The sequence below is a fragment of the Nerophis ophidion genome, linkage group LG11 (assembly GCF_033978795.1).
Source record: "Nerophis ophidion isolate RoL-2023_Sa linkage group LG11, RoL_Noph_v1.0, whole genome shotgun sequence".
Lineage (NCBI taxonomy): Eukaryota > Metazoa > Chordata > Actinopteri > Syngnathiformes > Syngnathidae > Nerophis > Nerophis ophidion.
The window spans coordinates 43,248,912-43,276,384 of record NC_084621.1 but is presented as its reverse complement, the minus strand read 5'-3'; the positions used below and the strand labels follow the sequence as shown (position 1 = coordinate 43,276,384).

The following is a 27,473-nucleotide window of genomic DNA, read 5'->3' as shown; positions in this document are numbered from 1 at the left end:
TCAGACCCCTCCATGATTTCCAAGGGGGAGAACTTGCAAAATAGCAGGGTCTTCAAATACTTATTTTCTTGACTGTACGTACATACATATATATATATATATATATATATATATATATATATATATATATATATATATATATACACAATGTACAAAATAATCCATCCGTTCATCTATCCATCCATTTTCTACCACTTGTCCCTTTCGGGGTTGCAGGGGGGCTGGAGCCATGTGTTAGTAATTGCTATGAAGTAGAAAAGGGGTAGGATTAAATAAGCTTCGCTTCTTCCTACTTCTTTTCGGACATGAAAAGAAAAATTGAAATATGTCAACTTCAATCCATGATGCTTTGCAGTGCATTGAAAATCATGACTATAAATGCCAGGAATCGAACGACAATTTTAAAAAGGTACATTTTCACCTACATGAATTAATTTTTTCAAATTACGAAGTCAGTATTTATTGAACTGGATTCAACAACCACCACTGCATATCATTAAAAATACCACATGCAACAAAATGAGAGTCCCAATCAAAGTTCCTGAGTAGACTAAATAACTAAAATAATTATAATCACTTCTGCTGCTCAGTAACATTTAAGAAGATTGTGGTTATTCATTGATTTATATAACCTAACTATTGTGCGCATACGGAGACACTTACACCCACATCGTAATTTGTATATTTGTACAATTTTGCAGAAGGAGGCGTTTTCACTGACATTTACTAAGATGCCACCATCGATGTTCTTCTAATTAGACCATCACAACGTACATGTGGAATTTTAAAACATTAAATACAGGTTAAATGCTACAAAGCAGTTTCTCAAAGCGGAACCAAATGCGGGTACAGTAAATGTGGTGCTTCTAAACACATTCTTTCAAGTGTTGCGAGTAATAGGAAAGAAAAGCCAGTGTTCCTACTTATTGAAACATTGTAAGACATAATTGCATAGGATTTGGAATAGTACCATGTTGCACGCACCCAAAACATTATGTGCCAAAAATAGGAATGTTGAGGAAACAATATCTAATTTAGTCCTCCGGGCAAAAGGAGACAAAATCATTGTTTTTGTCTGTACGATCACACTGGTGTAAACTCCACTTTCTAATTCTGGTCTGCAGGCTGCGAGTAAGGAGAAGGCGGCTCCTCCTTGATGTCACTTTTTAGTGTGGAGTACGAATGATCCACAACAGCCGAGTGGTTTAATGTCGCCCTCTCCTCCACCTGTCGGGTGATTTCTAACTGTATTTGTTCACTTTTAACCGCACTGACTGGAATGTCACTTGGTGTGGGACCACATGGAACTGGCGGACTGGATGCTTTCTTGGACAAATCCAGCGGTTCACAGTCTGTATCGTCGACTACGGTCCAAAGGATCTTTTGAGGATGTGCTGGGACTTTCTGTGAGACATTGCGTGAGATACTCAGGCCGTCTGGGACAAGTAGGACCAGATCAAGACCGGGCGGAGGTGTTTTGTTTAGGGTGAGTTTCCAACAGCCGTCTGCTGGATTAGTGCCGGAGGCGGGCCGGCCAGCTGGAACAGAAGAGTATGTGAGCGGTGCAGCAAGATTATTTAGCCCATCGCTGGACTCAGTGCTCGCTGGACGTGGGACATTATTAGTGTCGCTAGTCTCCAGCTTTCTTTTCAAGGAAGAAGTCTTTCGGACCTGTTGCTTCTTGAGAGCGTCCTGAAAGGGAACAAACACATTAAAGCAATTAATTTGTATCGTAATGGAAGCTAGTGTTCATTTTGCTAGAAAAGATGTCCAAGGCAAAGTACATGATTAACAGTAGGAATGGGCGATATGGCCTAAAATCTGTATTACCATACATATTTCAGCCTCCTGCAATAGCATGTAGTATATTACAATATATTATTTGGCATGTAAGGGATGAGGTGGCCACTTGTAGCCTGCTTTTCACCGGAGTGTAGCTGGGATAGGCTCCAGCACCCCCGGTGTCGCAGAAATGGACAAGCAGTAAACAATGGCTGGATGGATGACAATAGAACTTTTAATATGGCTCCTGACGTACAGTATACAGTTACATATTAGCTGTGTCTCAATTTGGTGGCTGCATACATTGCAGTGCGCAATTCAAAACGCTCCTTCGAATCTGGCCGACAAATGTTTCCTTTTCTCTCATTAGCAGCAAGTGTGTACAACTGCGATATTGTAGCCCCATTGGACTATCCATCCACCCATCCATTTTTTTACACGGCTACAGAATTTATTTTTAAAAATAGTCTGGGCTTTTACAGAAAACATTTCTATTCCTGATTACTTTATAACCTGTTTAAAATAATATCTCCAGGGTGCACCCTGCCTTCCGCCCGATTGTAGCTGAGATAGGCGCCAGCGCCCCCCGCGACCCCGAAAGGGAATAAGCGGTAGAAAATGGATGGATGGATGGATAGTACTGTGATGTTACTGTAGAAAAAAAAAAGACCGGTCTTCTTGGAAGATCATCTGGATTGCCTCCAGCGTGTTTCTGAGGGTACATCTACAACAGTGGTTCTTAACCTGGGTTCGATCGAACCCTAGGGGTTCGGTGAGTCTGCCCCAGGGGTTCGGCGGAGCTTCTGCAGTGGAGGTCAAGACAGAACCGACTTGTCGTGTAAATAAAAATGTCTCCCTATTGGCGTACTATGGATACCTCCAAACATTGTTCCTTCTAATTTTCCATCTGACTTGAAGGTGTGTAATTTGTTGTGAATTCATGCACTGTGTTGGTTTTGTTCTTTGGACGAGGTGAAGTGAAGTGAATTATATTTATAAAGCGCTTTTCTCCAGTGACTCAAAGCGCTTTTACATAGTGAAACCCAATAACTAAGTTACATTTAAACTAGTGTGGGTGGCACTGGGAGCAGGTGGGTAAAGTGTCTTGCCCAAGGACACAACGTCAGTGACTAGGATGGCGGAAGCGGGGATCGAACCTGGAACCCTCTAGTTACTGGCACAGCCACTCTACCAACAGAGCTATACCGCCCCACAGGTGATGTTTACCTTCACAGGTGAAGGTGATGTTCATGCACCGTTCATTTTGTGCACCAGTAAAAAACCATATACCGGTAACATGGTCTTGAATTTGAAAAAAAAAAAAACATTTTATTTTTCACTAAAGAAGGGTTCGGTGAATGCACATATGAGACTGGTGGGGTTCGGTACCTCCAACAAGGTTAAGAACCACTGATCTACAACTTCATCATCAAGTGAGTTTGCAAAGATGATGGTTGTATTACATATTACATGGTATTGAAAATTGAATTAATACAGCAATCAAACAATATTTCTCCATAAACTACTTCATAACTGTTAAAAAAGAACAACTTAAAAAAATGTTTCCTTGCCTTATAAAGAGATTCATAGTCTCTCCAGTTAAGGCTAAAAATGAATTATTTCATAAATAAACCATTAAAGACACAATAAATACCTACTCAGTGCCCTAGTGGTTAGAGTGTCCGCCCTGAGATCGGTAGGTTGTGAGTTAAAACCCCGGCTGAGTCATACCAAAGACTATAACAATGTGACCCATTACTTCCCTGCTTGGCACACAGCATCAAGTTTTGGAATTGGGGGTTAAATCACCAAAAATTATTCCTGGGCACGGCCACCGCTGCTGCCCACTGCTCCCCCTCACCTCCCTAGGGGTGATCAAGGGCGATGAGTCAAATGCATAGAATAATTTCGCCACACCTAGTGTGTGTGTGACTATCAGTGGTACTTTAGCTTTAACTTTAAATAGTGTGTAGTATCCTAAAACACTCTACAGCAGATTTAAAGCAACATTTAAGAACAAAGAATGCTTTACAAATTAGGTTGGTTACAGTACAACGTGGTTCACGATGTTTGAAAATACAAGATTTCTCTTTGAGCAAGATATAAATCTGCCGACAGCAACACACATGCATGCCATACATCTAAAACAACTTCTGCTTCATAAATTAATATTTTGTTGGGTCTTTTCTCCACTTTGTGGCATGGGCTGAAAGCAAAAGGCTGTGATCACGGGACACAACCAGGAAGTGTTGCAAAGACGAGACCGTCCCAATTCACATCGCTCCAACTGCGGCTGAAGGACTCTTTCCAAGATCCACACTTCCTCGACCGCATGGGCTGGATCCTCGGAAGGATGACACTTTTGAGTCATTCACAGTTGTATTTTTTCTCAAAACTATTATTAATCAACTTGCTAAATTACTGTTAATATATGATAAATTTGCGTTTTAAGATGGTTCTACATTCTTACCGTTTTGCCCAAAACCGTTTTTACATTGGTTTTGGGCAAAACTACACATTTGGGTATTGATCCAATACCAAGTAGTTACAAAGGCAGTATTGGACATACTGATAATTTCCAATTTTCAAAATCAGTGAATGAATACATTTTTATCACAATTATGAAACAGACAAAAACACAGGATAGTGGTGCAACAATAGCAATTAAAAATATTTTTATAATTTCCGACTATTGGCTCTGATGACTATCCTTTGGATTCTGCTCTTCAAGCCCTTACGTGTCCTGGTCTTATTTACTGACAACAAAAACAATAAAAGATTTTGTGATAATAAAACACAATAAGGTCCTGAGTTTCGATTCCCGGGTTTGGGGTCTTTCTGTGTGGAGTTTGCATGTTCTCCTCATAACTGCATGGGTTTCCATCGGGTACTTAGGCTTCCTCCCACCTCCAAAGACATGCACCTGAGGATAGGTTGATTGGCAACACTAAATTAGCCCAAGTGTGTGAATGTTGTCTGTCTATCTGTGTTGACCCTCTAATGAGGTGTTGACTTGTCCAGGGTGTACAATGCCTTCTGCCAAAATACAGCTGGAATAGGCTCCAGTCACCCCTGCGAACCCAAGAGGGACATACAGGAGAAAACTAATGGATGGAAAAATATTGATCTCACCACTGTGGTATCCACCATATAACAATATCAATTAAATATTTCAATTATTTCCTTATTCCACACAGTGAAGTCAATGGTGCAACATACAAAACATATGCAAAATCTACTATTGGCTCGAATTTAAATCCTTTTTTTTTTTGTCCTTCGACCTACCTTGTTCAGGAACGTATTTCCTGGGTTTGTAAACCATTACAAAAATCACAATAAAAAAAAGATTTTTAAAGATTGAAAAATATCGCTGAGTAGTATCTACCATATACTTATACTATACTTGATGCCGTTATGCTGTTTGTGAAGAGCTCTTGCTTTGCGGTTAGCAGGGCTTCTTACGGTGTGTAGTGTAGCATATTTAGCTATTCCTCCCCCTTCAGTATAACACTTGTATGAAACTTACGTCATTGAGACGAGTATCAGTTAGCTGCCATAAGGCGAGTGAGCACCCTTGAAGACATTGTATGCGTGTCGCTGTCAAATGTGATGATAGAGCTTGAACATGTCAACAAGCGTTATCACGATATGACAAAAGTATTAAAAGCTGTATCCTTGGCCAAATGGATATCATTTATATCATCATTATTGCGCATCTCTACTGCTAGGACAGACTCCAGGGGAACACTATTGGTTTGTAAACTTGAAATAATCATATCGGAGTGTTTTTCGCTTGCTAAATAGAGGGTCTACACTCACCGCAGGCGGAGGAGTTTGTCCACATGTCTTCAGATGGCTGTCATAGCTTTGCTGATGCGGGAAGCCAAGCCCACAGCTTTGACAAAGACAGGGAGAATTACCAGCATGGCCGCCCATGTGGGACATAAGCAACAAGGCCGAGCGGAACCCTTTCCCGCACTCGGCACATTTGAGGACCCTTTGGTGAGCCCCGGCATGTTTCTTCAGCTCATCGGAATTGGCGAAGCGCAGGCCGCACTCCAAGCAGCGGATTTGGTCGCCGATGTCCTCCTGCTTGCCCCAACAGCCGGTGTCCTTCTTGTGCTGCTCGAAGTCGCGCTGACTGACAAACTCTCTCAGGCAGGCCACGCAGTGGATGCGTCCCGGTTGACATTTGTGCTGGCGGTAAAGCGTCGCCAGGCGGAAGTGGCGGTGGCATCGGACGCAAGTGTAAGGCAACAAGCCCAGATGGGAGAAGCTATGTTTAAGAAGTGCGTCCTTCTTGTTGAAGGTCTTGGGACAGTCGGTGCATTTAAAGATGATGTAACAGGAGCTCATCCGATGGCGCTTCAGAGACGTTGGAGTGTCGAAGTGGCGGCCACATTTTTCACAGACGACATCCGGCGTGGATTGGTGCAAATTGATGTGGTTTTGACAGTCCGTCAGGCAAGTGAAGACACGTTTGCACAGGTCACACTCGTAGAACTCATCCTGCCAGTGGGCTCTGGCCACGTGGTCCGCCAAGGCTTTGTTTGTGAAGAACACCTTGAGGCAGACGCGGCAGTGGGGCCGCTCCACTTTCTGGGCATGCGTGCGCAGGTGAACGCGGTAATTGTGGATCTGAGAGAAGCGCTTGCCGCATTCTGCGCAGCAATACGGGCGCGCTCCGGTGTGAAGGTTCATGTGGTCCTGGAGTTTGAAGTCCGAGGGCAGCTTGAGACCACAAACACTGCAGACAAAGTTGCCGGAGTTAGTCGACCCTGTGGAGAAGACAAGGAATGAGTATGACTTGTAAAGCTTCTACAAGAAACACTAATGAATTCATAGAGCTCATCACGTTTTTAAATTAAAACCTCTTTTAAAATAGTAATAAATTCAATTTCAATCCATTTTATTGTTGTCTTTGCAATAAGTAGTTTTTCTGCAGGCTGGTTTAGCATGGGATGATTTATTTCCTTCTCCGGCTTTATTAAAACCTCAACCTCAACTTCAGAGTGTTTTTCATTAAGAACTTTCCCTCAGCTCCATCCTATCTTGCCGATTGTATTGTACCATATGTCCCGGCAAGAAATCTGCGTTCAAAAGACTCCGGCTTATTAGTGATTCCTAGAGCCCAAAAAAAGTCTGCGGGTTATAGAGCGTTTTCCGTTCGGGCTCCAGTACTCTGGAATGCCCTCCCGGTAACAGTTCGAGATGCTACCTCAGTAGAAGCATTTAAGTCTCACCTTTAAACTCATCTGTATACTCTAGCCTTTAAATAGACCTCCTTTTTAGACCAGTTGATCTGCCGCTTCTTTTCTTTTTTTCTCCTATGTCCCCCCCTCCCTTGTGGAGGGGGTCCGGTCCGATGACCATGGATGAAGTACTGGCTGTCCAGAGTCGAGACCCAGGATGGACCGCTCGCCTATGTATCGGTTGGGGACATCTCTACGCTGCTGATCCGCCTCCGCTTGAGATGATTTCCTGTGGACGGGACTCTCGCTGCTGTCTTGGATCCGCTTTGAACTGAACTCTCGCGGCTGTGTTGGAGCCACTATGGATTGAACTTTCACAGTATCATGTTGGACCCGCTCGACATCCATTGCTTTCGGTCCCCTAGAGGGGGGGGTTGCCCACATCTGAGGTCCTCTCCAAGGTTTCTCATAGTCAGCATTGTCACTGGCGTCCCACTGGATGTGAATTCTCCCTGCCCACTGGGTGTGAGTGTTCCTCGCCCTTTTGTGGGTTCTTCCGAGGATGTCGTAGTCGTAATGATTTGTGCAGTCCTTTGAGACATTTGTGATTTGGGGCTATATAAATAAACATTGATTGATTGATTGATTTGAGTTATAAGCATTCTCCCTATTAATTGGAGTAGCAAATATCACAGTGAAGCTTGTAAGATCCGACCAAAACATCTGATCTTACTCGCTATCAATAGATTATCGTTTGAGATAGGCTCCAGCACCCCCCGCGACCCTGAACGGGACAAGTGGCAGAAAAGGGATGGATGGATAGATAAACATGACTTTGATTTTCAACCGTGGGAAGGAACAAAGTGAATGTGAAGTAAGTACAGTGGACAAATATCAATTGAATTAAAAACAAACCATCAAAAACATGACAGTGTGTGTTTCCAACTTATTGAAGCAATTCAAGCATATCACTGCTAGTCTGCACCATATTTAAGCAGAAAGAGTCCAATGCCGGCCAGAGATGTTAAAATAATATTTATAAGGCCGACAGGTATCCGTTAAAATATTGAGAAGCAGCTGGAAGTAGATTCAGTAGTATTACCGTATGTATTAAATACAATACTAAAAAAAGGAAAACCAAATATTAATACAACAATATCCCTTCTCATTTAAGCTGTGTTGATATATTAAGGCAATTTAAAAATATGCTAAAATCATGGCTACTTAAGAATCAGATTTGTGAACATCGGGATTAATGTATTTTATTTTGCTACTTTGTGCTTCCGGCCTGCTGTCTGTTTAACCATGCCTGTGTGTAATTGTTCATTGTGCTGTTCAAGCTTAATGTATGGTGCATGTGCTGAATGTTGCCGTAGATGTGTGCGACGCATCAATCGTTTTACTATTTTAAGTAAGCTCTTAATAAATGTTGTTTTATCTGTATACTGTTTGCTACTGGCGATCCACATCTTGTCTTGAGGCTATGGTTTGTAGCTAAAACTTGGGCATTTAAAGCAATGTTGATAATTGTGCTTTGTCCCTGCTGACATAAACTAATAAAAATAAATAAATAAATAAAATAAAAACAAGCAACAGTATCGATGATAATAATAATAACCATGATTAATTATTTTAGCAAGTATATAATAAAGGGTTGTTTCAATAATAATAATAATCATAATAAATAATAACAATAGCCATGATATAAATAGGGGCTTCACGGTGGCAGAGGGGTTAGTGCGTCTGCCTCACAATACGAAGGTCCTGCAGTCTTGGGTTCAAATCCAGGCTCGGGATCTTTCTGTGTGGAGTTTGCATGTTCTCCCCGTGAATGCGTGGGTTCCCTCCGGGTACTCCGGCTTCCTCCCACTTCCAAAGACATGCACCTGGGGATAGGTTGATTGGCAACACTAAATTGGCCCTAGTGTGTGAATGTGAGTGTGAATGTTGTCTGTCTATCTGTGTTGGCCCTGCGATGAGGTGGCGACTTGTCCAGGGTGTACCCCGCCTTCCGCCCGATTGTAGCTGAGATAGGCGCCAGCGCCCCCCGCGACCCCAAAAGGGAATAAGCGGTAGAAAATGGATGGATGGATGATATAAATAGTTCTATAAATTGATTTCTTAAACAAAACAAAAAAATACCAACATTTCTTTTGATTTTTGAAAATGATGAACAAATTAGAATTAAAATACCTTGCCTATCAAATGGATGGATAAATAAACATTTCAATTTGGATTTGAATCAATCTTTGAGCACTCCTACTTTTTAGTGAGAAAACTTTCGGGTTAAAAAAAACTGACTGAAGATCCTTATTCAATCTGATTTTAAATCTATTCAAAATTTCCATTTTGTCCATTTTAAATAATATTTATGTATATATATATATACTGTATATATATATATATATATATATATATATATATATATATATATATATACACATATATACATATATATATATATATATAAATAAAGTCAAGAAAATAAGTATTTGAACACCCTGCTATTTTGCAAGTTCTCCCACTCAGAAATCATGGAGGGGTCTGAAATTTTCAGGGTAGGTGCATGTCGACTGAATGAGAAATAACCTAAAAAGAAAAATCCAAAAATCACAATCTATGATTTTTTTAAAATGTTTTTGTGTGATAAAGCTGAAAATAAGCATTTGAACACCAACATTAATATTTGGTAGAGTGGCCTTTGTTTGGAATTACAGAGGTCAAACGTTTCCTGTAGTTCTTCACCAGGTTTGCACAGACTGCAGGAGGGATTTTGGCCCACTCCTCCACACAGATCTTCTCTAGATCAGTCAGGTTTCTGGGCTGTCGCTGAGTAACACAGACTTTCAGCTCCCTCCAAAGATTTTCAATTTGATTTAGGTCTGGAGACTGGCTAGGCCACTCCGGAACCTTGATATGGTCCTTAGGAAGCCACTTCTTGGTTTTCCTGGCTGTGTGTTTTGGGTCGTTGTCATGTTGGAAGATCCAGCCACGACTCATCTTCAATGATCTGACTGAGGGAAGGAAGTTTTTGGCCAAAATCTCACAATACATGGCTGCAGTCATCCTTTCCTTAATACAGTACAGTCGTCCTGCCCTAAGAGCAGAAAAACACCCCCAAAGCATGATGCTACCACCCCCATGCTTCACAGTAGGGATGGTGTTTTGGGGATGGTACGCATCATTCTTCTTCCTCCAAACACGCATAGTGGAATTATGACCAAAAAGGTCAGTTTTGGTCTCATCTGTCCACAAAACTTTCTCCCATGACCCCTCTGGATCATCCAAAGGGTCATTGGAAAACTTAAGACAGGCCTTAACATGTACTGGTTTAAGCTGGGGAACCTTCTGTGCCATGCATGTTTTCAAACCATGACATCTTAGTGTATTACCAACAGTGACCATGGAAACAGTGGTCCCAGCTCTTGTCAGGTCATTGACCAAGTCCTGCCGTGCAGTCCTGGGCTGATTCCTCATCTTTCTTAGCATCATTGAGACCCCACGAGGTGATATCTTGCTGGGGCTCCACTCCGATTGAGATTGACCGTCATGTTTAGCTTCTTCCATTTTCTAATGATTGCTCCAAAAGTGGACCTTTTTTCACCAAGCTGCTTGGCAATTTCTCCGTAGCGCTTTCCATCCTTGTGGAGTTGTACAATTTTGTCTCTGGTGTCTTTAGACAGCTGTTTGCTATTAGCCATGCTGAATGTTTGGGTCTTACTGAGTGTATGGGGTGGACAGGTGTCTTTATGCAGCTAACGACCTCAGACAGGTGCATCTGATTCAGGATCACCGGGAAATTGTTAAAAAAAATCATAGATTGTGATTTCTAGATTTTTTTTTAGGTTCTCTCTCATACAGTGGACATGCACCTACTGTGAAAATTTCAGACCCCTCCATGATTTCTAAGTGGGAGAACTTGCAAAATAGCAGGGTGTTCAAATACTTATTTTCTTGACTGTATGTATGTATGTATGTATGTATGTATGTATGTATGTATGTATATATATATATATATATATATATATATATACATATATATATATATATATATATATATATATATATATATATACACACATATATATATAAAGGGAATAAGCGGTAGAAAATGGATGGATATATATACATTCATTTTAATACTGATGTTTTTAGGCCATCTGCACACATAGGATAGGGTAAAGTTTATCAATCAGACAATGGGGAAATTATGTAGTTGCAGTGCAAATAAAAAAAACTCCAAAACAATAAGGGTAAATAAAACAAATGAAAACATCAAAGAACAAAAATATTAAATAAATTAAAAAGCTGATGCAACGAGCTGCAACTTCAACTGCGCCATTCCTACGTACAGCTACAATAGACACAAGCGTCTGTTTAGACGGAAGGAGAAACACGGGCATGTCTGGATGACTTGCCTTCATATTTCCAGTGGTTGGCTCAGAGTTTCGAAACAGTTTTATTATAAAGCTGGCTGTGGAGCGATCTTTCTGATGTCACCTTCTGTGTGGGGCACGATCTTTCTGGCATCACTTCCTCTCAGAACTCAGTTTGTGAACAATCAATGAGTCCATACAAAGCTAAGAGCCAGAGATTCAGGAAATACACAGCGCACTTACCCGTGTAAAAAATGTTCCAAGGGGAGGGGGACCTTAAACGATAGTTTAGTGTGGCGGAAATGGGGCTTAGGCTAAATAATAATTTTTTTAAGGGGCTATCCGGCTTAGTGTAAACATAGCCTAAGGCCATGTTTAAGGGGTTATTAGGCTTAGTGTAGACATGGCCTTATGTGTGGCAGAGAGCCAATAGCTGGTTTCCGTTGCAAACATGGCATGGGCATGGCCAAAAGGCAGATGCAAAGGTACACCAAAAAAATCACTAAAAAGCACAGAAGTCAAAAAACATGCGACTGCTTGTTGCACAGTCACGAAGGGGCGCGGACCAAAAGGCAAAAAACTCATGGAACTAAAAGGGAAACATTAAGAACACAAAGGAGGACACACATGAGCCCAGAGCTCCTAAAACCAGCAGCCAGTGGCGGAATTTTGGGGGCGAAATGTCATACGACAGTAGGCAAGAGCCAAGAGGAGTTTGTGTAATCTGGTTTGAAAAGGTTTTATCATAATTTTTTTACCAAACAATATATTGAAAGAATTAGTTGGAATCAAAACAAATTGAATCATCAATTGTTGCAAGATTCCCATCTCTACTTGTTATGTTGCGTAAAAACAGGAACAGGATTTCCCGGCAAACACAGGAATGTTGACAGGTATACGGAAGATTTGTTAAAAAGCAGCTTTGCCACACATCTTCAATCAAAGCCCGTAACTCTGCCAACTATCTGTCAGTCACCTACAGACGTGGGAGCAACAAGTTTAATTGTTTTGCTTTTCTTCAGCTAATATGCTAACGTAGCATTTTTAGGATTTCCCCCTCATTGCCACTATATTTGTACAGTATGTGGCGGAAGGGGCGTCGAGGGGACGTGGTCAATATGACATATGCATGACGTCATGATTAATTTGATTGGCAATGATGCATATACACCAGTGGCGGGCCGTGCGTTTCCCACCTAGGCCTTCCTTCAGTGATATCTGACTTTAATGATTACCTCTCAAAATACCATAATTTATGTCACCACATGACCATTGCTGGAGAAATACTATACAGGAACACGATTACGCCCTACTGGGAATTGAATCACCTCAACAGTATACAAAGCGGGGTATTTTCTGGCGCATTTAAAAATCAATTAAAATGCATCAGCAATTAAAACATCTTATGTGGGACTGTCAAAATTAAAATGGCAAATAATTATAAAACTGAATAAAATCAAATATTTGAACTCACTATTCGACGCCGAATGGCAAGCATTTCCACATTTGATCGCCAGAACACTAGCTGAGCTAGCCCGACACAGTCTCACAAAATGTAGTTTCTCTTTAAATATCCTTCTTGGAAATGGCTTTGCAAATACATTGCAGCGTTGGATGGGTTAATAATGGTCTTCAGTTGAAATATTTCACTCTGCCCGATCAATCCCATTTTAAATGATCCTGTTAGTTTTTAACACACACACGCCACTGTATGTCCCCGGCAGCACCAACTCCTCCGTGACGCTATCCCAGTCCGACTACGACGCAACACTCCCTGCTTCCTGCTAAATTGAAACTTGTAAATGGATACTCACTTTGGAATGACAAGTGAGTATCCAATCACAACGTTGTTAACATCAGGCTACTTAGATAGGCATATTGCAACTGTCTTAACTCTATGTGTTCTCAAATGTATCCGCTAATTGTCCCGATGAGTATCCAATCACAGGACACGTAAATGTCACGTTCAAGATGAGGCCATTGAGAATGTTTACCGATAACAACTCGTGATCTGATTGGCTATCGCAACTGTCTATCACTGTATTCCCTGTTCGCTTATAGCGCACGGACACCCGCATTGTTAATTCTGAAGGTTTTGGGCAGATTTCGTACAGCATGGCAACATAAGCTAGCTGAATTCTGATTGGATAAAAACTAAAACTCAAAACAACAGCACTGGAACAAGCATAATATGACATGAAGAGAACATGAATACTTTGATACTTAAGGAAAGTAAATAAAAAAATATTTTAATCTTTAATTGTGATCATGTTATCTGGTTATGTTAGGCCAGCAGAAAAGGCCTTGCTGGCCCTGACGGCACACCACTGATATACACTAAACAAAAATATAAATGCAAAACTTTGGTTTTGTTCCTATTTTTTGTGAGTTGAACTCAAAGATCTAACACATTTACTATACACACAATATGTATTCCTCTCAAATATTGTTCACTAATCTGTCTAAGTCTGTGATAGTGAGCACTTCTTCTTTGCCAAGATAATCCATCCCACTTCACATGTGTGGCATATCAGGATGCTGATTAAACAGCATGCTTATTGCACAAGTGTGCCTTAGGCTGCCCACAATAAAAACGCCAAGCTGAAATGTGCGGTTTTATTACACAACACAATGCCACAAATGTAACAAGTTTTGAGGGAGCGTGCAATTGGCATGCTGACTGCAGGAATGTCTACCAAAGCTGTTGCCCGTAAAAAATGTAAGGAGTCTCTAAAGACGTTTCAGAGAATTTGGCAGTAAATACAACCAGCCACACAACCCAGGACCTCCACAACCAGCTGGTGCACCTCCATGACGGTCTGACACCAGCAACCCGGAAAGCTGCCGCAACATTTGGTTTGCATAACCAAAGAATGTCTGCACAAACCCTAAGACCCCGTCTCAGGAAAACTTATCTACATGCTCGTCATCTTATTGTTGTCTTGATGTGACTGCGGTTTGTCGTCGTAACCAACTTAAGTGGCCAAATGCTCACATTCAATGACATCTGGCATATTGGAAAGGTGTTCTCTTCACAAACGAATCCCGGTTTTTACTCTTCGAGGCAGATGGCAAAAGTGTGTGTGTGTTTGCTGATGTCAACATTGTGAATCGAGTAGCCCATGGTGGGGGTAGGGTTATGGTATGGGCAGGCATATGTTATGGACAACGAAAGCAAGTATTATTGATGGCATTTTGAAAGCACAGAGATACCGTGACAAGATACTGAGGCCCATTGTTGTGCCATTCACCCGAGACCATCACCTCTTGTTGCAGCATGAACATGCACGGCCCCATGTGGCAAAGATCTGTAGACAATTCCTGGACGCTGAACACATCCCAGTTCTTGCATGGCCAGCATACTCACCAGTCATATCACCCATTGCGCATGTTTGGGATGCTCTGGATCGGTGTATACGACAGCATGTTGCAGTTCCTGTCAATATCCAGCAACTTTGCGCAACCATTAAAGATGAGTGAACCAACATTCCACAGACCTCAATCAACAACCTGATCAACTCTATGCGAAGGAGATATGAAGGAGACAAATGGTGGTCTCCCCAGATACAGACTCCTTTTCTGACCCCCACAGACCACCTATAAAGCTAAACTGTAAATTTCAGAGTGGCCATTTTGTGGGCAGCCTAAGGCACACCTGTGCAATAATCATGCTGTTTAATTAGCATCTTGATATGCCACAACTGTGAGGTAGTATGGATAATCTTGGCAAAGAAGAAGTACTCAATAACACAGATTTGTGAACAATATTTGAGGGAAATAATAGGTATTTTGTGAATATAGTAAATGTTTTAAGGTGGCCCCCACTATATCATCCATCCTGAAATTCTAACAATGTGTTATTTTAATTTTTACCAAAAATATATCGAGATATACTTTTTCGTCCATATCACCCATCCTCAGATTCTAAGAGTGTGTTATTTTTATTTTTACACAATAACTTGGTAAAACGACTTCAGTGTGTGTATGAATACTTTTTGATCACATTCAACAGCTGATTTTGATGGTAATAATTACAGTGATAAATTTGGTCCCGATGAAAGTGACATGATATTTTCATGTCTTAAATCCAAAATTGAATTTGTTAAACTGTCAATATGGCACTCACCATAAATAAACTGAAAAATGTACAGTTTATATTGGCTGTTTTCACTCATGGAAGTTCGGTATCTAGGCAGCATAAAACTGACCATCAAAAAATCTTAAATGCCTACTGAAATGAGATTTTCTTATTTAAACAGGGATAGCAAGTCCATTCTATGTGTCATACTTGATCATTTCGCGATATTGCCATATTTTTGCTGAAAGGATTTAGTACAGAACATCCACGACTTTCAACTTTCGATGCTAAGAGAAAAGCCCTGCCTCTACCGGAAGTCTCAGACGATGACGTCACCCGTGTGATGGCTCCTCACATATTCACATTGTTTTTAATGGGAGCCTCCAACAAAAAGTGGTATGCGGACCGAGAAAACAACAATTTCCCCACTATTTTGAGCAAGGATGAAAGATTCGTGTTTGAGGATAATGATAGCGATGGACTAGAGAAAAAAATAAATAAATAAAAATTAAAAAACGCGATTGCATTAGGACGGATTCCGCTGTTTGTAGACACATTTACTAGGTTAATTCAGGGAAATCCCTTATCTTTCTATTGTGTTGATAGTGTTTTAGTGAGTTAAATAGTAACTGATAGTCGGAAGGGTATCTCCACGGGTGTCTCGACGCGCAGTGTCTCAGGGGAGTCGACGGCAGCTATGGACGGCACAAGCTCAGGTTTTTTCCGGTAAGAACTAACTTTTTAACCACAATTTTCTCACCAAAACCTGCTTGTTGACATTCCGTCTTGATTCATGTTCGCTTGACCGCGCTCTGATCCATAGGAAAGTTTCACTTCCAGGAATTTTAAAAAAGGAATCACCGTGTGTTTGTGTGGCTATAGGCTAAACCTTCCCAACTCCATATTTCTACTGTGACTTCTCCAATATTCATTTAACAAATTGCAAAAGATTCAGCAACACAGATGTCCAAAATACTGTATAATTATGCCATTAAAGCAGATGACTTTTAGCTGTGTGTGTGTGTGTGTGTGTGTGTGTGTGTGTGTGTGTGTGTGTGTGTGTGTGTGTGTGTGTGTGTGTGTGTGTGCAGCGCTCATAGTTCCTAAAAACCTGTGACGTCTTGCGTACACGTCATCATTACATGACGTTTTGAAGACGAAACTCCCGGGAAATTTAAAATTGTAATTAAGTAAACTAAAAAGGCCGCATTGGCATGTGTTGCAATGTTAATATTTCATCATTGATATATAAACTATCAGACTGTGTGGTGGGTAGTAGTGGGTTTCAGTAAGCCTTTAAGATTAGATTTACAATACTATTGTGGCACCTTAGACTTACAAGAAATAGTTGAAAAACCAATGGAATATGAAAGTCTTACCATCATTATGGCCTTCTTCCTCACCGCCGTCATCATCATCCTCCTCCTCCTCATCTCCGACCACCGACACATTACTGTCATCAGAGTCACTCTCCACCTTCTGTTGGGGGGTTTGTGATTGCGCTGGGTTGACGGGAACATCTTCCTGGTGTGATGGCGCTGGATTGACGGGAACATCTTCCTGGTGTGGTTGCGCTGGATTGACCAGGACAACTTGCGGGTGGAACATCAATATCGGCAAGTTGCTAGCGGTGTCGTCTACTTGCTGTGTGCTCTGTGAGGGATATGGCAACACCACCTGCGTGTCCTTGTCAGGCTGCTTCGACGGTTGGTCTATGGCCAGTAGATTTTCTTTGTGTGGGTTTTGGGTCAATGTGGTTGTGTGGCAAGGTGGCAAGGAGTTTGGAAGTGACGCCGAGAGACTTTCCTGGGGCTGGCCGATGATTGGAAAACCCAATTCTGTCAGCTGGATATCAATGGTGTACTCCACCGACATGATGCAATAATCCTGAAGTGGAACACATAGGCAGGTAGTTTTCGTAAATAGAGAGCGCTCTTTGATCATGAACATGCAAACATGGGCTCACCTGCGATATTTAATATGTCAAATCCTTTCGCTTAGTCTCTTTCTCCTAATTTGCTTGGTTAAGGGGGGCGCGGAAGCCATTTTTTGGATCGATCTCCAGTTTCTGCTTGAATGGAGCCCGCAGCTCACCTGGCAGGAACACTCGGTGATTGCAACCAATGCGTATCTCCACCAGACTTGTAAATGTCGTCAGTTTTCGTGTTGAAATAGCACAACGAATTAGATAAGTCTTTCGAGAATATAACTTAGCGACTCAATTATTTAAAACCGAACTATTACAGTAGGCAGGGAACACAGTTGCCTCGACAATTTGGCGAGTTGGGTTGAAATGAAAACAAATGTGGTACCACAAAGGCAGGAAGTAAATGTCAATGGTAGAGCGCTCCTGGAGTCCCGGAATGGAATTACATGCTTCGGTTACATGTACGCATTACAAGTGTTTTACATTTTGTTCTAAAATGTGTTTTTGCTTATTGTATAGTTTTATACTGTAAAACAAATTGGAAAAATACAGAATAGAAACTATCAATTTGATGCTTGAATTAAGCCTCACACTTCCGAAGACATGCACCTGGGGATAGGTTGATTGGCAACACTAAATTGGCCCGAGTGTCTGAATGTGAGTGTGAATGTTGTCTATCTGTTGGCCCTGTGATGAGGTCGCGACGCGTCCAGGGTGTATATAGCCTTCCGCCCGGTTGTAGCGCCCCCCTGACCCCAAAAGGGAATAAGCGGTAGAAAATGGATGGATGGATGGATGAATTAAGCCCTTCAAAAAAATAGAATATGGTTTTAGTGTCTTGCGGGTGGCTGGATTTATTCTGAAATAAATACTAGCGTGATGAGTATTAACCCTACAGTAAATGAGTGTTGTGATTTTGACTTAAAAGAAAAGACCATTTTTTCATCAAAAGCCTTAAAGGGCTTACATGTTTTTATTCACAATTTCACCGTCTAGACACGTCAGTGGGGGAGAAACAATCGAAAAGCATGAAGACACTTAATATACATACTTGTTTGCAGAACTATAAACATGATAGAACAATACATTTAATTCAGAAAAGTCTATGACATGGTTATTCTCATCAGAGGAAAGAAAAAAAGATATAATCATATTAAAATTCATGATTACAGTGGTTCAATTTATCCACCTGCCAACCACTCCACATTGAATGTGTGTGGAGCCCTTGGGGAGTTTTTTAAAGCAGGACATTTAGGCAGTTTAAAAAGGTTCATGAAGTAAATATTAAGTGTAAAATTTCTTAAGATGAACCAGAGGCTGTACATTGTTATGACAAAAAGTAAAACATGGCATCTTTTACTTGCAATCTAATAGCTTAAAAAATATGTATTCATTCAATCTTTTTGTTTAACTGGACAAATTGCAGTTAGTCACAAAATGAGTTCTTTAAATCAAGACTATATAAGACATTCACACCACACATTTTAAAACTTAAAAACAAAAGCCTCTTTAAAAGTGAATCAATGCTTCCTATGTTTTTATAAATGAACTATTCCTTGTTCAGTTAACAGTAATGACAACATTTAGCTAGTCAATATGAGATGTCTGTTAGATTACAGCTTGAAATCCAAACCTTTCTTCACACATCATCTTGAGAACCAAGATGCTAAAAGACAAAAGAGGACACTTCAGTCACCGCTATTATCTATTAGCGTTTGGGCTCTCTGTCTCCTCCTCAGGGTGGCTCTTCTGGTGAGCCTTCAGGGTGCGCTCGCGGCCAAAGCTCTTGCCGCAGGTGGGGCAGGAGAAGCGGCCGACGACGTGCACCCGTGACATGTGTGCATCCAACTGCTCGGGACGGGCGAAGCTCTCCTCGCACTCTGCACACGGGTGGGCCTTGCGGACGGTGTGTTTTTCTTTCTTGTGAGCACGCAGCTGAACAAGGCTGGAGAAGGAAAGTTCGCAATCGGGACACGGGTGCACCACAGGCTCCGCTTTGGGTTTCTCTTCCTTTGCCGTCTCTTTGCCGTCACCAGCAACGCTCTTGTCTTCGGTGTCATTCAGTGATGCCGCTTTTGAAGCACGACCCCGCTTTGTTGCACCTGCTTTTACCTTCTCCTCTTCCTTTTGCTCTGAACTGCTGCTTGCTGCTCCTTCCTCAGAAACCTCCGCTTCGTCTTTCTTTTTCCGCTTTCCCTTTTTGTCTGCGTCTCCCGCCTCCTCCTCTCTTTTGCCAGGCCGTCCACGTTTCTTGACCGGCGTGGTACTGCCGTTGCACTGCTCGCCTTCAGGATACTTCTGCTGATGTTCGGTCAGCTCTGACTCTGTTTCGAAACCCTGACCGCACTTTTGGCAGCGGTGGATTTTGGCCGAGTCGTCTGGCTGCTCCACGGTCTCTACGTCGGGACGGGGGTGCTGGGAGAGGCGATGTGTCCGCAGCAGCGCGGCACTCCTGAAGGTTTCGTTGCAATCTTTACACGGCAGTTGCTTCTCTGGACACACCTGCCGCCTATGTGTCGTGAGCTGGACAGAGAAGAAGATGATGAATCACACATGGGACACAATTCAAAGAAAAATTGAGTGTCTCACTTCAGAAAATATTTTGAAGCTCTCCTTGCAGTGGGCACATTTGAAGGGCTTATCATCCTTGCTGTGTATTGGTTGGTGCTGTGTCAGTTCCTCAGATGACGGAAACGTGCGGTCACACACATAACACGTGAACAACGTGTTTCCCTGTGGATGAATGACACAGGAGTCGAAAGATTATGATAACTTACTGAAGAAAATACACTAATGTGTCTGTTTTTTCCCTTCAGAAAAGCTCCTCTTTTTGTATTCATGGAAGAGGTGTTCCCTTGTGAGAAGACCTAGAACCACCTCTTCAAGTATGGCTTTCAGTCTTGCAACAGTGTCTTTTCCTAAAATTGTTGTTTACTATTGTAATGGATTGTATGCAAATTATCAATGTTGTGCATGATAAAAATAAAGTGTCATGCAAATAATAATTTGGTGAGGTCATCACAACGAATGCAGTCTATGCTCTCAGTGATATTTTAGTGACATGAATGTTACCAAGTAAACGCTACAGCGTGATCTCAAATATAAGTAAATACTGGCCTTTGCACATTTAGACACCGTAACACAATAACCCTTTGCTTGTGGTGCACTTGAATAAACACAAAAACACACGCATTGTATATGTGAATTTGAAGTTTCCAGTGGGAATTTATGAGTAGAAAAAATAAATAAACATTCACCCAAAAACAACAGAACTGCAATCATTTAGAGTGTTGTATTTAAGGCAAGAAAAATACAAATATATAGGAGTGTGTAAAAAAATTTAAATTCAGTGCATGACGGAGGCTGCTCTATAATTAAGATTCACCGGGGTTTAAAGGTACACCATATTCCTGGTTCTGTACCAAACTCGGTTTTAAATTAATTTGAGTACTGTAGAGACATAAATGAAACTGCTTAGCTTTTGTGTATACCGCTTCAATTATTTTAAAAATAAAACACAAAAACAACAAACTGATGGAATGTTTTTATTTAATTAATACAATAAACTAAAAAAAAGGAACATTTAAATATAAAAAAAACATTTAAGGATGTTAGGGTGCACTTTGATACATTTTGTTCATTAAGCATAATAAAACCAAAGTAATTATACTATTATAAGCTTTGTGTTATAGGTGGGAGAGGCAAATTATTGAAACATCTAATAATATATTTTCAATAAAATAATACATTTTATTTTTAGTAATATGACAGATAAACTCCAGCTTCCCTGCAACCCCGAGAGGGACAAACGGTAACAATTGAATGGATAATAACAAACTAGGAGCTGTAAATCTGGTGTTTCATTTTAGGAGAGTTCAACTGCAACAGCAAGTTTTAGGAGTTTTAATTTTAAATGTTTTAAAGTAAAATAAAGTAATTGGTTGAAGCGCACCATTAATAATTACATCTTATATACCGTTCCTGAACCCTAATGAAGAATGGGGATACGCTAGGGCTGGGCGATAAATCGATATACGATATATATCGCGGGTTTGTCTCTGTGGGATATAGAAAATGACTATATCGTAATATTCGAGTAGACGTTCTCACGCAGCTGCGGGCATTACACTCTCCTCGCTCTTTCCTGTGTCTCCTCACAGACAAGCAGGCGCACATTCATACGTCACTTACTGTCACGTCATACGTATACGCCCTCACCCAGCGGAGAGGTAGCGGCGTGGCTAACGTTAGCTGTGAAGCTAGCGGGTTGTTGTGAGAGAAAGAATGTGCGAATCACGTAACAAATGAAGGAAGAATTAATTCCCAATAAAAACAGCAAGGGGCCCATCGTCTGGCGGTGGTTCATCTTCAAGCGGGAATATGTCGAACAGACAACTTTAATTTGTCATGTGTGGGGCACAAGCGTTGTTACCAAAAGTAGCATTACTGCTAATATGTAGCATCATTTGAAAAGTCACCTGCTAATAACTTTAATAAATACAGTTTTGGTCATTTAACTTAGTTGTGATTTCCTTCTCTGCATGAAAGTTTAAAAGTAGCATATATTAGTGCAGTATGAACAAGAATGTTTTAATGTAGACACATACAATCATCATACTGCTGTGATTATATTCATCAAGTGTTCATTCAAGGCTAAGGCAAAATATCGTAATATATATCGTATACCGCAATATGGCCTAAAAATATCGCGGTATTAAAAAAAGGCGATATCCCCAGCCCTAGGATACGCTGCATTATCTAATCCACTTGTCTTCTGTCCATTTACATATTTAATCGGAAAGCCAAGCGCTCCCAAACAGCAGACTGTGAAGGTGTCCTATTGTACAAAAACAACTTTTCCCATCTCTTTAAGTCCCAAAAAATGTGAAATTAAACGATGGAAACATGGCGGAGATATCTATAAAACATACATGCCTTCTTTCAAACTTGTTTCAAAGAGCCATTTGGAACCTGACACTTTAACTACGTATTTTGCTTTAGTTACGTCAGCAGATATCTCCATACATAGTAAAGGTTTACCCGAGTCCACTATTTAGATTTGTCATCAGTAAGTTCCTCATTTTAATTTATCCTCTTGTTGTGTAGCAGATTGGCTCGTACATGCACATGACTGCTAAAATCCCTCCACTGTTGCCTTTTCAGATAAAAAGCACAGTATTATCCTAACATATCTGTCAATAGATTTAATATAGAAGCGGCAAAAAAATTCAACATGAACGGTGGGGAGAAAACGCAGTCCAAGTGCAATCACAAAAATAAGACCGCACAAAAAATAGTACATTCTAAAGAAACGGTAAGAAAGCGGCTTTGAGATGGTCTGTAAAACTTAATTGAAGCACAATTTTGATCAAAGCCTCACCATTTCATGTAATAAAGACCACTAAAAAGTGTTATAAATGTAGAGAAAAAAAAAATCCTAATATGACCCGTTTTACCAGGGACTAGGGTCTCCAGGCACTGGATTTTCCCTAGCAATATCGCTAGCTCTCCTTTTGCTAACTAAATTCTTATAAAAAGGAACAGACCTGCTGAAGTTGTTGTTTGTACTCTTCGCGGTGGCTCTTCTTCATGTGTCTCTCTTTGGCTTTGGCACTGCAGAATGTGATGAAGCACTGGAAACATTGCAGATTCTCATGCTGGTCTGAGAGACGATGATGAGGAGGAAACAACAGTTGTACATGTCAGTGCAATGTGTCAGTCAACATTACAAACTGTCTTAACCGGATACTACGGTCTGCCAACACCATTATACAGCTAAAACTATAAAAGCAATTAGAAGTAGTATTCTTCAACAACATTTCCTGTGTCCTATGACAAAAGAAGTCTGGATCATTACAATTCTCTTGATGCATCAACAAACAAAGGTATACTTACAGGGTTGAGCAGTAGGTGCAGGGGGTCCATTTACAGAGATGGGCTTGTACGGTTGCACTTTCTTTTCAGGGGGATTTTCTGGAGGTTTATTTGGAAGTGCCCGTCCCATCACAATATCTTCTATGTTTAAAATGTCGGAATCCATCGTGGGATATTATGAAATACCAGCTAAAATCCAGTCTAGCAAGGAAACAAAGCAAAGCACAAACAGTGTGTTAACTAGGGTTTAACGATATCAATATATATATTGCGATTGACACCAAATCAATATCAATAAAAAATGTGTTTTGATATCATTTTGGTCAGAAGAAACAGAAGGAGAGAAGTGGACATGAACAAAGGCACCTAGCAAAACAGGAAGCTGTCAGTGAGCAATGGGAGGGACACGCTGAACAGCCAAGTGCGTAACATTATTAACTATCATGTTTGGCTGCACATTGTTGCTGTCTCGCTGTGGATTCTCTGCATGAAGTGAGAAAAAAAAGAGTGCTGCAGAGAGCAAATAAATTGTCGATATGGCAGTTTTTGGGGATTTTTACGAACGAACCGTAGTTCTTCATCATGCTCATTTTTTCTTTTCAACTATCGTCCGTTCCCTATTTGGATGTACTGAAACAACAGGTAGGAACTAAAGTGCAGGACTGTATGAATAAAATAAATAAACTATAAAAAATGTGCCACTTCAAAAAAAATTGTCCAATAATATTTAAATTCTAATTGCATTTCATCCATTTAAATGTCACACAGACCACATTACTTCCTGGCAGTAAACCTGCAAAAAAATTGTTCTTCGCTGTATTTCTGTTTTCACACTTTCTTAGTTTATTAAGCATTTCTTACAAATTCCTTATTTGTGCACCTATTGTTAAGTGTTTATTGTGATTTTAGAATTTTGTTTACATCGATTTTTTTATGGTTGTGTTGACATTTCCTTTCTTTCCTGCCTCTAAACTAGACCTGGGCAAATTAAGGCCCAGGGGCCACATGCAGCCCGTTAAGCTTTACAATATGGCCCGCTGGACAGTCCCAAATAATTGTTTTTGATCTTTAAGATGGAAAGTGTAGCTGCCATTATGATGTGCAGTTAAAAAAAATAAATAAATAAAAATTTGTTGAAAAATAAAGAAGTGATTCAATTATAAATAAAGATTTCTACACATAGAAGTAGTCATCAACTTAAAGTGCCCTCTTTGCGGATTGCATTAGAGATCCATCTAGATTCATGAACTTAATTCTAAACATTTCTTCACAAAAAAAGAAATTTTAACATCAATATTTATGGAACATGTCCACAAAAAAATATAGCTGTCAACACTGAATATTGCAGTGGTTCTCAAATGGGAGTACGTGTACCCCTGAGGGTACTTGAAGGTATGCCAAGGGGTATGTGAGATTTTTAAAAAAAATATTCCAAAAATAGCAAGAATTCAAAAATCCTTTATAAATATATTTATTGATTAATATTTCATAAAAATATGAATGTAAGTTCATAAACTGTGAAAAGAAATGCAACAATGCAATATTCAGTGTTGACAGCTATATATTGCAGTGTTGCATTTCTTTTCACAGTTTATGAACTTACATTCATATTTTTATGAAATATTAATCAATAAATATATTTATAAAGGATTTTTGAATTCTTGCTATTTTTGGAATATTTTTAAAAAAAAATCTCACGTACCCCTTGGCATACCTTCAAGTACCCCCAGGGGTACACGTACTCCCATTTGAGAACCACTGCAATATTCAGTGTTGACAGCTAGATTTTTTGTGGACATGTTCCATAAATATTGATGTTAAAATGTTTTTTTTGTGAATACATTTTTAAAATTAAGTTCATGAATCCAGATGGATCTCTAATGCAATCCACAAAGAGGGCACTTTAAGTTGATGATTACTTCTATGTGTAGAAATCTTTATTTATAATTGAATCACTTATTTTCTTTTTTCTACAAGTTTTTAGTAAAAAAAATAATTCAAGGAAGACCACCACAAATGAGCAATATTTTTGCACTGTTATACAATTTAATAAATCAGAAACTGAGGACATAGAGCTGTATTTTACTTGTTTATCTATTTTTTTCAACCAAAAATGTTTTGCTCTGATTAGGGGGTACTTGAATTAAGGGGTCCATCACTGAAAAGGGGTTGAGAACCACTGTGATAGGTTACAATCCTTGGCAATTATAAATTACAATACCGCAACTGTGAGAGCGTTCAAAATGGCATATTGACTGGATTAAAAAGTCGTATTAATATAAAAGGTACAACTTGTTTATTACGGTAGTTAGATTTAGATGTGTTTCCACACCGCAGCCACTCGGGTTTCAGTAACGTTCGCTCGCCTTTACAGGCCGCGACTCGTTAGCCCCATGTAGCTCCAAACTAGCAAGCGCTACGCTTATCTGAATGCAGAGTTTTGCCTTGCCGAAAGCCGACATACGTCATAACATGCATCTGTTTGGGGTTTGTGACGACAGTAATAATGACAGGAATTAGAAAAGCACAAAGTCAGATTAGTGAACTAACGTAATGCTAGCGGGCTAGCTGGCTAGTGCTAACAACACAGAATGCCGCGCACACAGGAACTAACACTTCTCCTTCTTTAACTTTGGCTCCTTGAATGGTAGCTGCGTTTACATTCGCGCTATAATGATGGTGTAAATACAATGCCGATGAGTAAAGCGTTGACTCAAAAAGAACGTAATGATAAACGTTTACATTACCTCTAACCGTTCTTTGAATGTAGTTTGACTGACAAGACTTGACCCCCGAGAGGTAAAAAGCATAGATCGGACACTTCCAGTCGCGGGTCGTCCAACTAAGATGGCCGCCGTCGCTTCCCACCTAGGAATCGCCTGAAAACACTCATTTTATGCAAAACGCTCTTTGCGGCATTGACGCAGGAACAGCTCGAATTTACAATTTCAGAAATATCAGCAATACGGACGCCGGTTAATTACTAAATCAGAATAGCATGTCATGAACGTAGTCTAGGAAAGCGTTGAAATCGCTCTAGTAAGTTCACGTCTATGGCGATAGTCACGGTCACGTGACTCAAACTTGGTGAGTGTTCATTGAACAACCTGATTGGTGGAATACTTTCAAATGTACAACGTTGTTTACAGTTACCATCCATCCAGAGCCGGTCCAAGGTATAAGCGAACTAAGCGCTTGCTTAGGGCCCCGCGGCCACCAGGGGGCCCCCAAAAGCAATTAACAAAAAAATCTTATTTTTTATTTTTTGCATGTACGAGTCTGACTGATGATTTCTAAATGATCAAATATATATTATTGCAGTGGTTCTCAGCCTTTTTTCAGTGAAGTACCCCCTTTGAAATTTTTTTTAATTCAATACCCCCTAATCAGAGCAAAGCATTTTTTGGTTGAAAAAATGAAGTAAAATACAGCACTATGTCAGCAGTTTCTGATTTATTACATTGTATAACAGTGCAAAATATTGCTCATTTGTAGTGGTCTTTTTTTTAACTATTTGGAAAAAAGATATAAAAATAACTAAAGACTTGTTCAAAAATAAACAAGTGATTGAATTATAAATAAAGATTTCTACACATAGAAGTAATCATCAACTTAAAGTGCCCTCTTTGGGGATTGTAATAGAGATCCATCTGGATTCCTCAACTTAATTCTAAACATTTCTTCACAAAAAAATAAATATTTAACATCAATATTTATGGAACATGTCCACAAAAAAATCTAGCTGTCAACACTGTATATTGCATTGTTGCATTTCTTTTCACAGTTTATGGACTTACATTCATATTTTGTTGAAGTGTTATTCAACGGATATATTATAAAGGATTTTTTTTCTATTTTTAGAATATTTTTTAAAAATCTCACGTACCCCTTGGCCTACCTTTAAGTACCCCCAGGGTTACGCATGCCCCCATTTGAGAACCACTGTATTATTGTACAGAAACACAATTTACTACAGTAGTAACTTTATATTTGTTTATAAACTGTTATGTTACCTTGTTTCTGGTAACTCTGTTCATTAATATTATTTAAGTATTTGCTTGATATTTAATTTAATTATGTTGGTTTTTGTACAATTGAAATTGTTTCTTTTTATATATATATATTTAAGTGATTTTAATGATGCACTCTATTGTTTTTCTTGCACTACGAATTATTTTTGCACAATGCTGTTTCAGGTTTTGGTTACCAAAAATAATAAAGTGAATCAAAATCAGCATTATTGT

The 27,473-nt window shown here is 40.0% G+C and overlaps 2 protein-coding genes across 3 annotated transcripts; both read right to left on the bottom strand.

Annotated features, from left to right (window-relative positions):
• Nucleotides 1–434: 434 nt before the first annotated feature.
• On the bottom strand, nucleotides 435–17,786 carry wu:fe05a04 (zinc finger protein 135). 2 transcript variants are annotated; one of them, XM_061916064.1, is made up of 5 exons: nucleotides 17,395–17,786; nucleotides 16,997–17,315; nucleotides 16,808–16,960; nucleotides 5,602–6,560; nucleotides 435–1,692 (listed from the first exon to the last, which is right to left on the bottom strand). In XM_061916064.1, exons 2-5 carry the CDS (start codon nucleotides 17,301–17,303, stop codon nucleotides 1,108–1,110), a joined length of 2,004 nt encoding a protein of 667 aa, XP_061772048.1. In that variant the 5' UTR covers nucleotides 17,304–17,315; nucleotides 17,395–17,786; the 3' UTR covers nucleotides 435–1,107. The 2 variants fall into 2 exon arrangements, with proteins under 2 accessions (XP_061772048.1, XP_061772047.1); XM_061916063.1 differs by having other exon boundaries at nucleotides 16,808–17,315.
• A 637-nt stretch (nucleotides 17,787–18,423) lies between these two features.
• LOC133562150 (putative zinc finger protein 66) lies at nucleotides 18,424–26,247 on the bottom strand. Its single transcript, XM_061916065.1, has 5 exons — nucleotides 25,977–26,247; nucleotides 23,251–23,430; nucleotides 22,902–23,017; nucleotides 19,945–20,088; nucleotides 18,424–19,878 (listed from the first exon to the last, which is right to left on the bottom strand). Exons 2-5 carry the CDS (start codon nucleotides 23,393–23,395, stop codon nucleotides 19,057–19,059), a joined length of 1,227 nt encoding a protein of 408 aa, XP_061772049.1. The 5' UTR covers nucleotides 23,396–23,430; nucleotides 25,977–26,247; the 3' UTR covers nucleotides 18,424–19,056.
• Nucleotides 26,248–27,473: the final 1,226 nt, after the last annotated feature.

What these genes read in the sequence shown, in the direction of transcription:
- wu:fe05a04 (XM_061916063.1), bottom strand. Translation starts at nt 17,303, where the DNA reads ATGTCGGTGGAGTACACCATTGATATCCAGCTGACAGAATTGGGTTTT. An exon ending in GGAAGAAGGCCATAATGATG is followed by an intron (nt 6,561 to 16,807) that starts GTAAGACTTTCA and finishes TCTTCTCCACAG; the next exon opens with GGTCGACTAACTCCGGCAAC. An exon ending in GACAAACTCCTCCGCCTGCG is followed by an intron (nt 1,693 to 5,601) that starts GTGAGTGTAGAC and finishes GTTCCCTTTCAG; the next exon opens with GACGCTCTCAAGAAGCAACA.
- LOC133562150 (XM_061916065.1), bottom strand. Translation starts at nt 23,395, where the DNA reads ATGGATTCCGACATTTTAAACATAGAAGATATTGTGATGGGACGGGCA. An exon ending in ACAAACAACAACTTCAGCAG is followed by an intron (nt 20,089 to 22,901) that starts GTCTGTTCCTTT and finishes ATTCATCCACAG; the next exon opens with GGAAACACGTTGTTCACGTG. An exon ending in GCTTCAAAATATTTTCTGAA is followed by an intron (nt 19,879 to 19,944) that starts GTGAGACACTCA and finishes TTCTCTGTCCAG; the next exon opens with CTCACGACACATAGGCGGCA.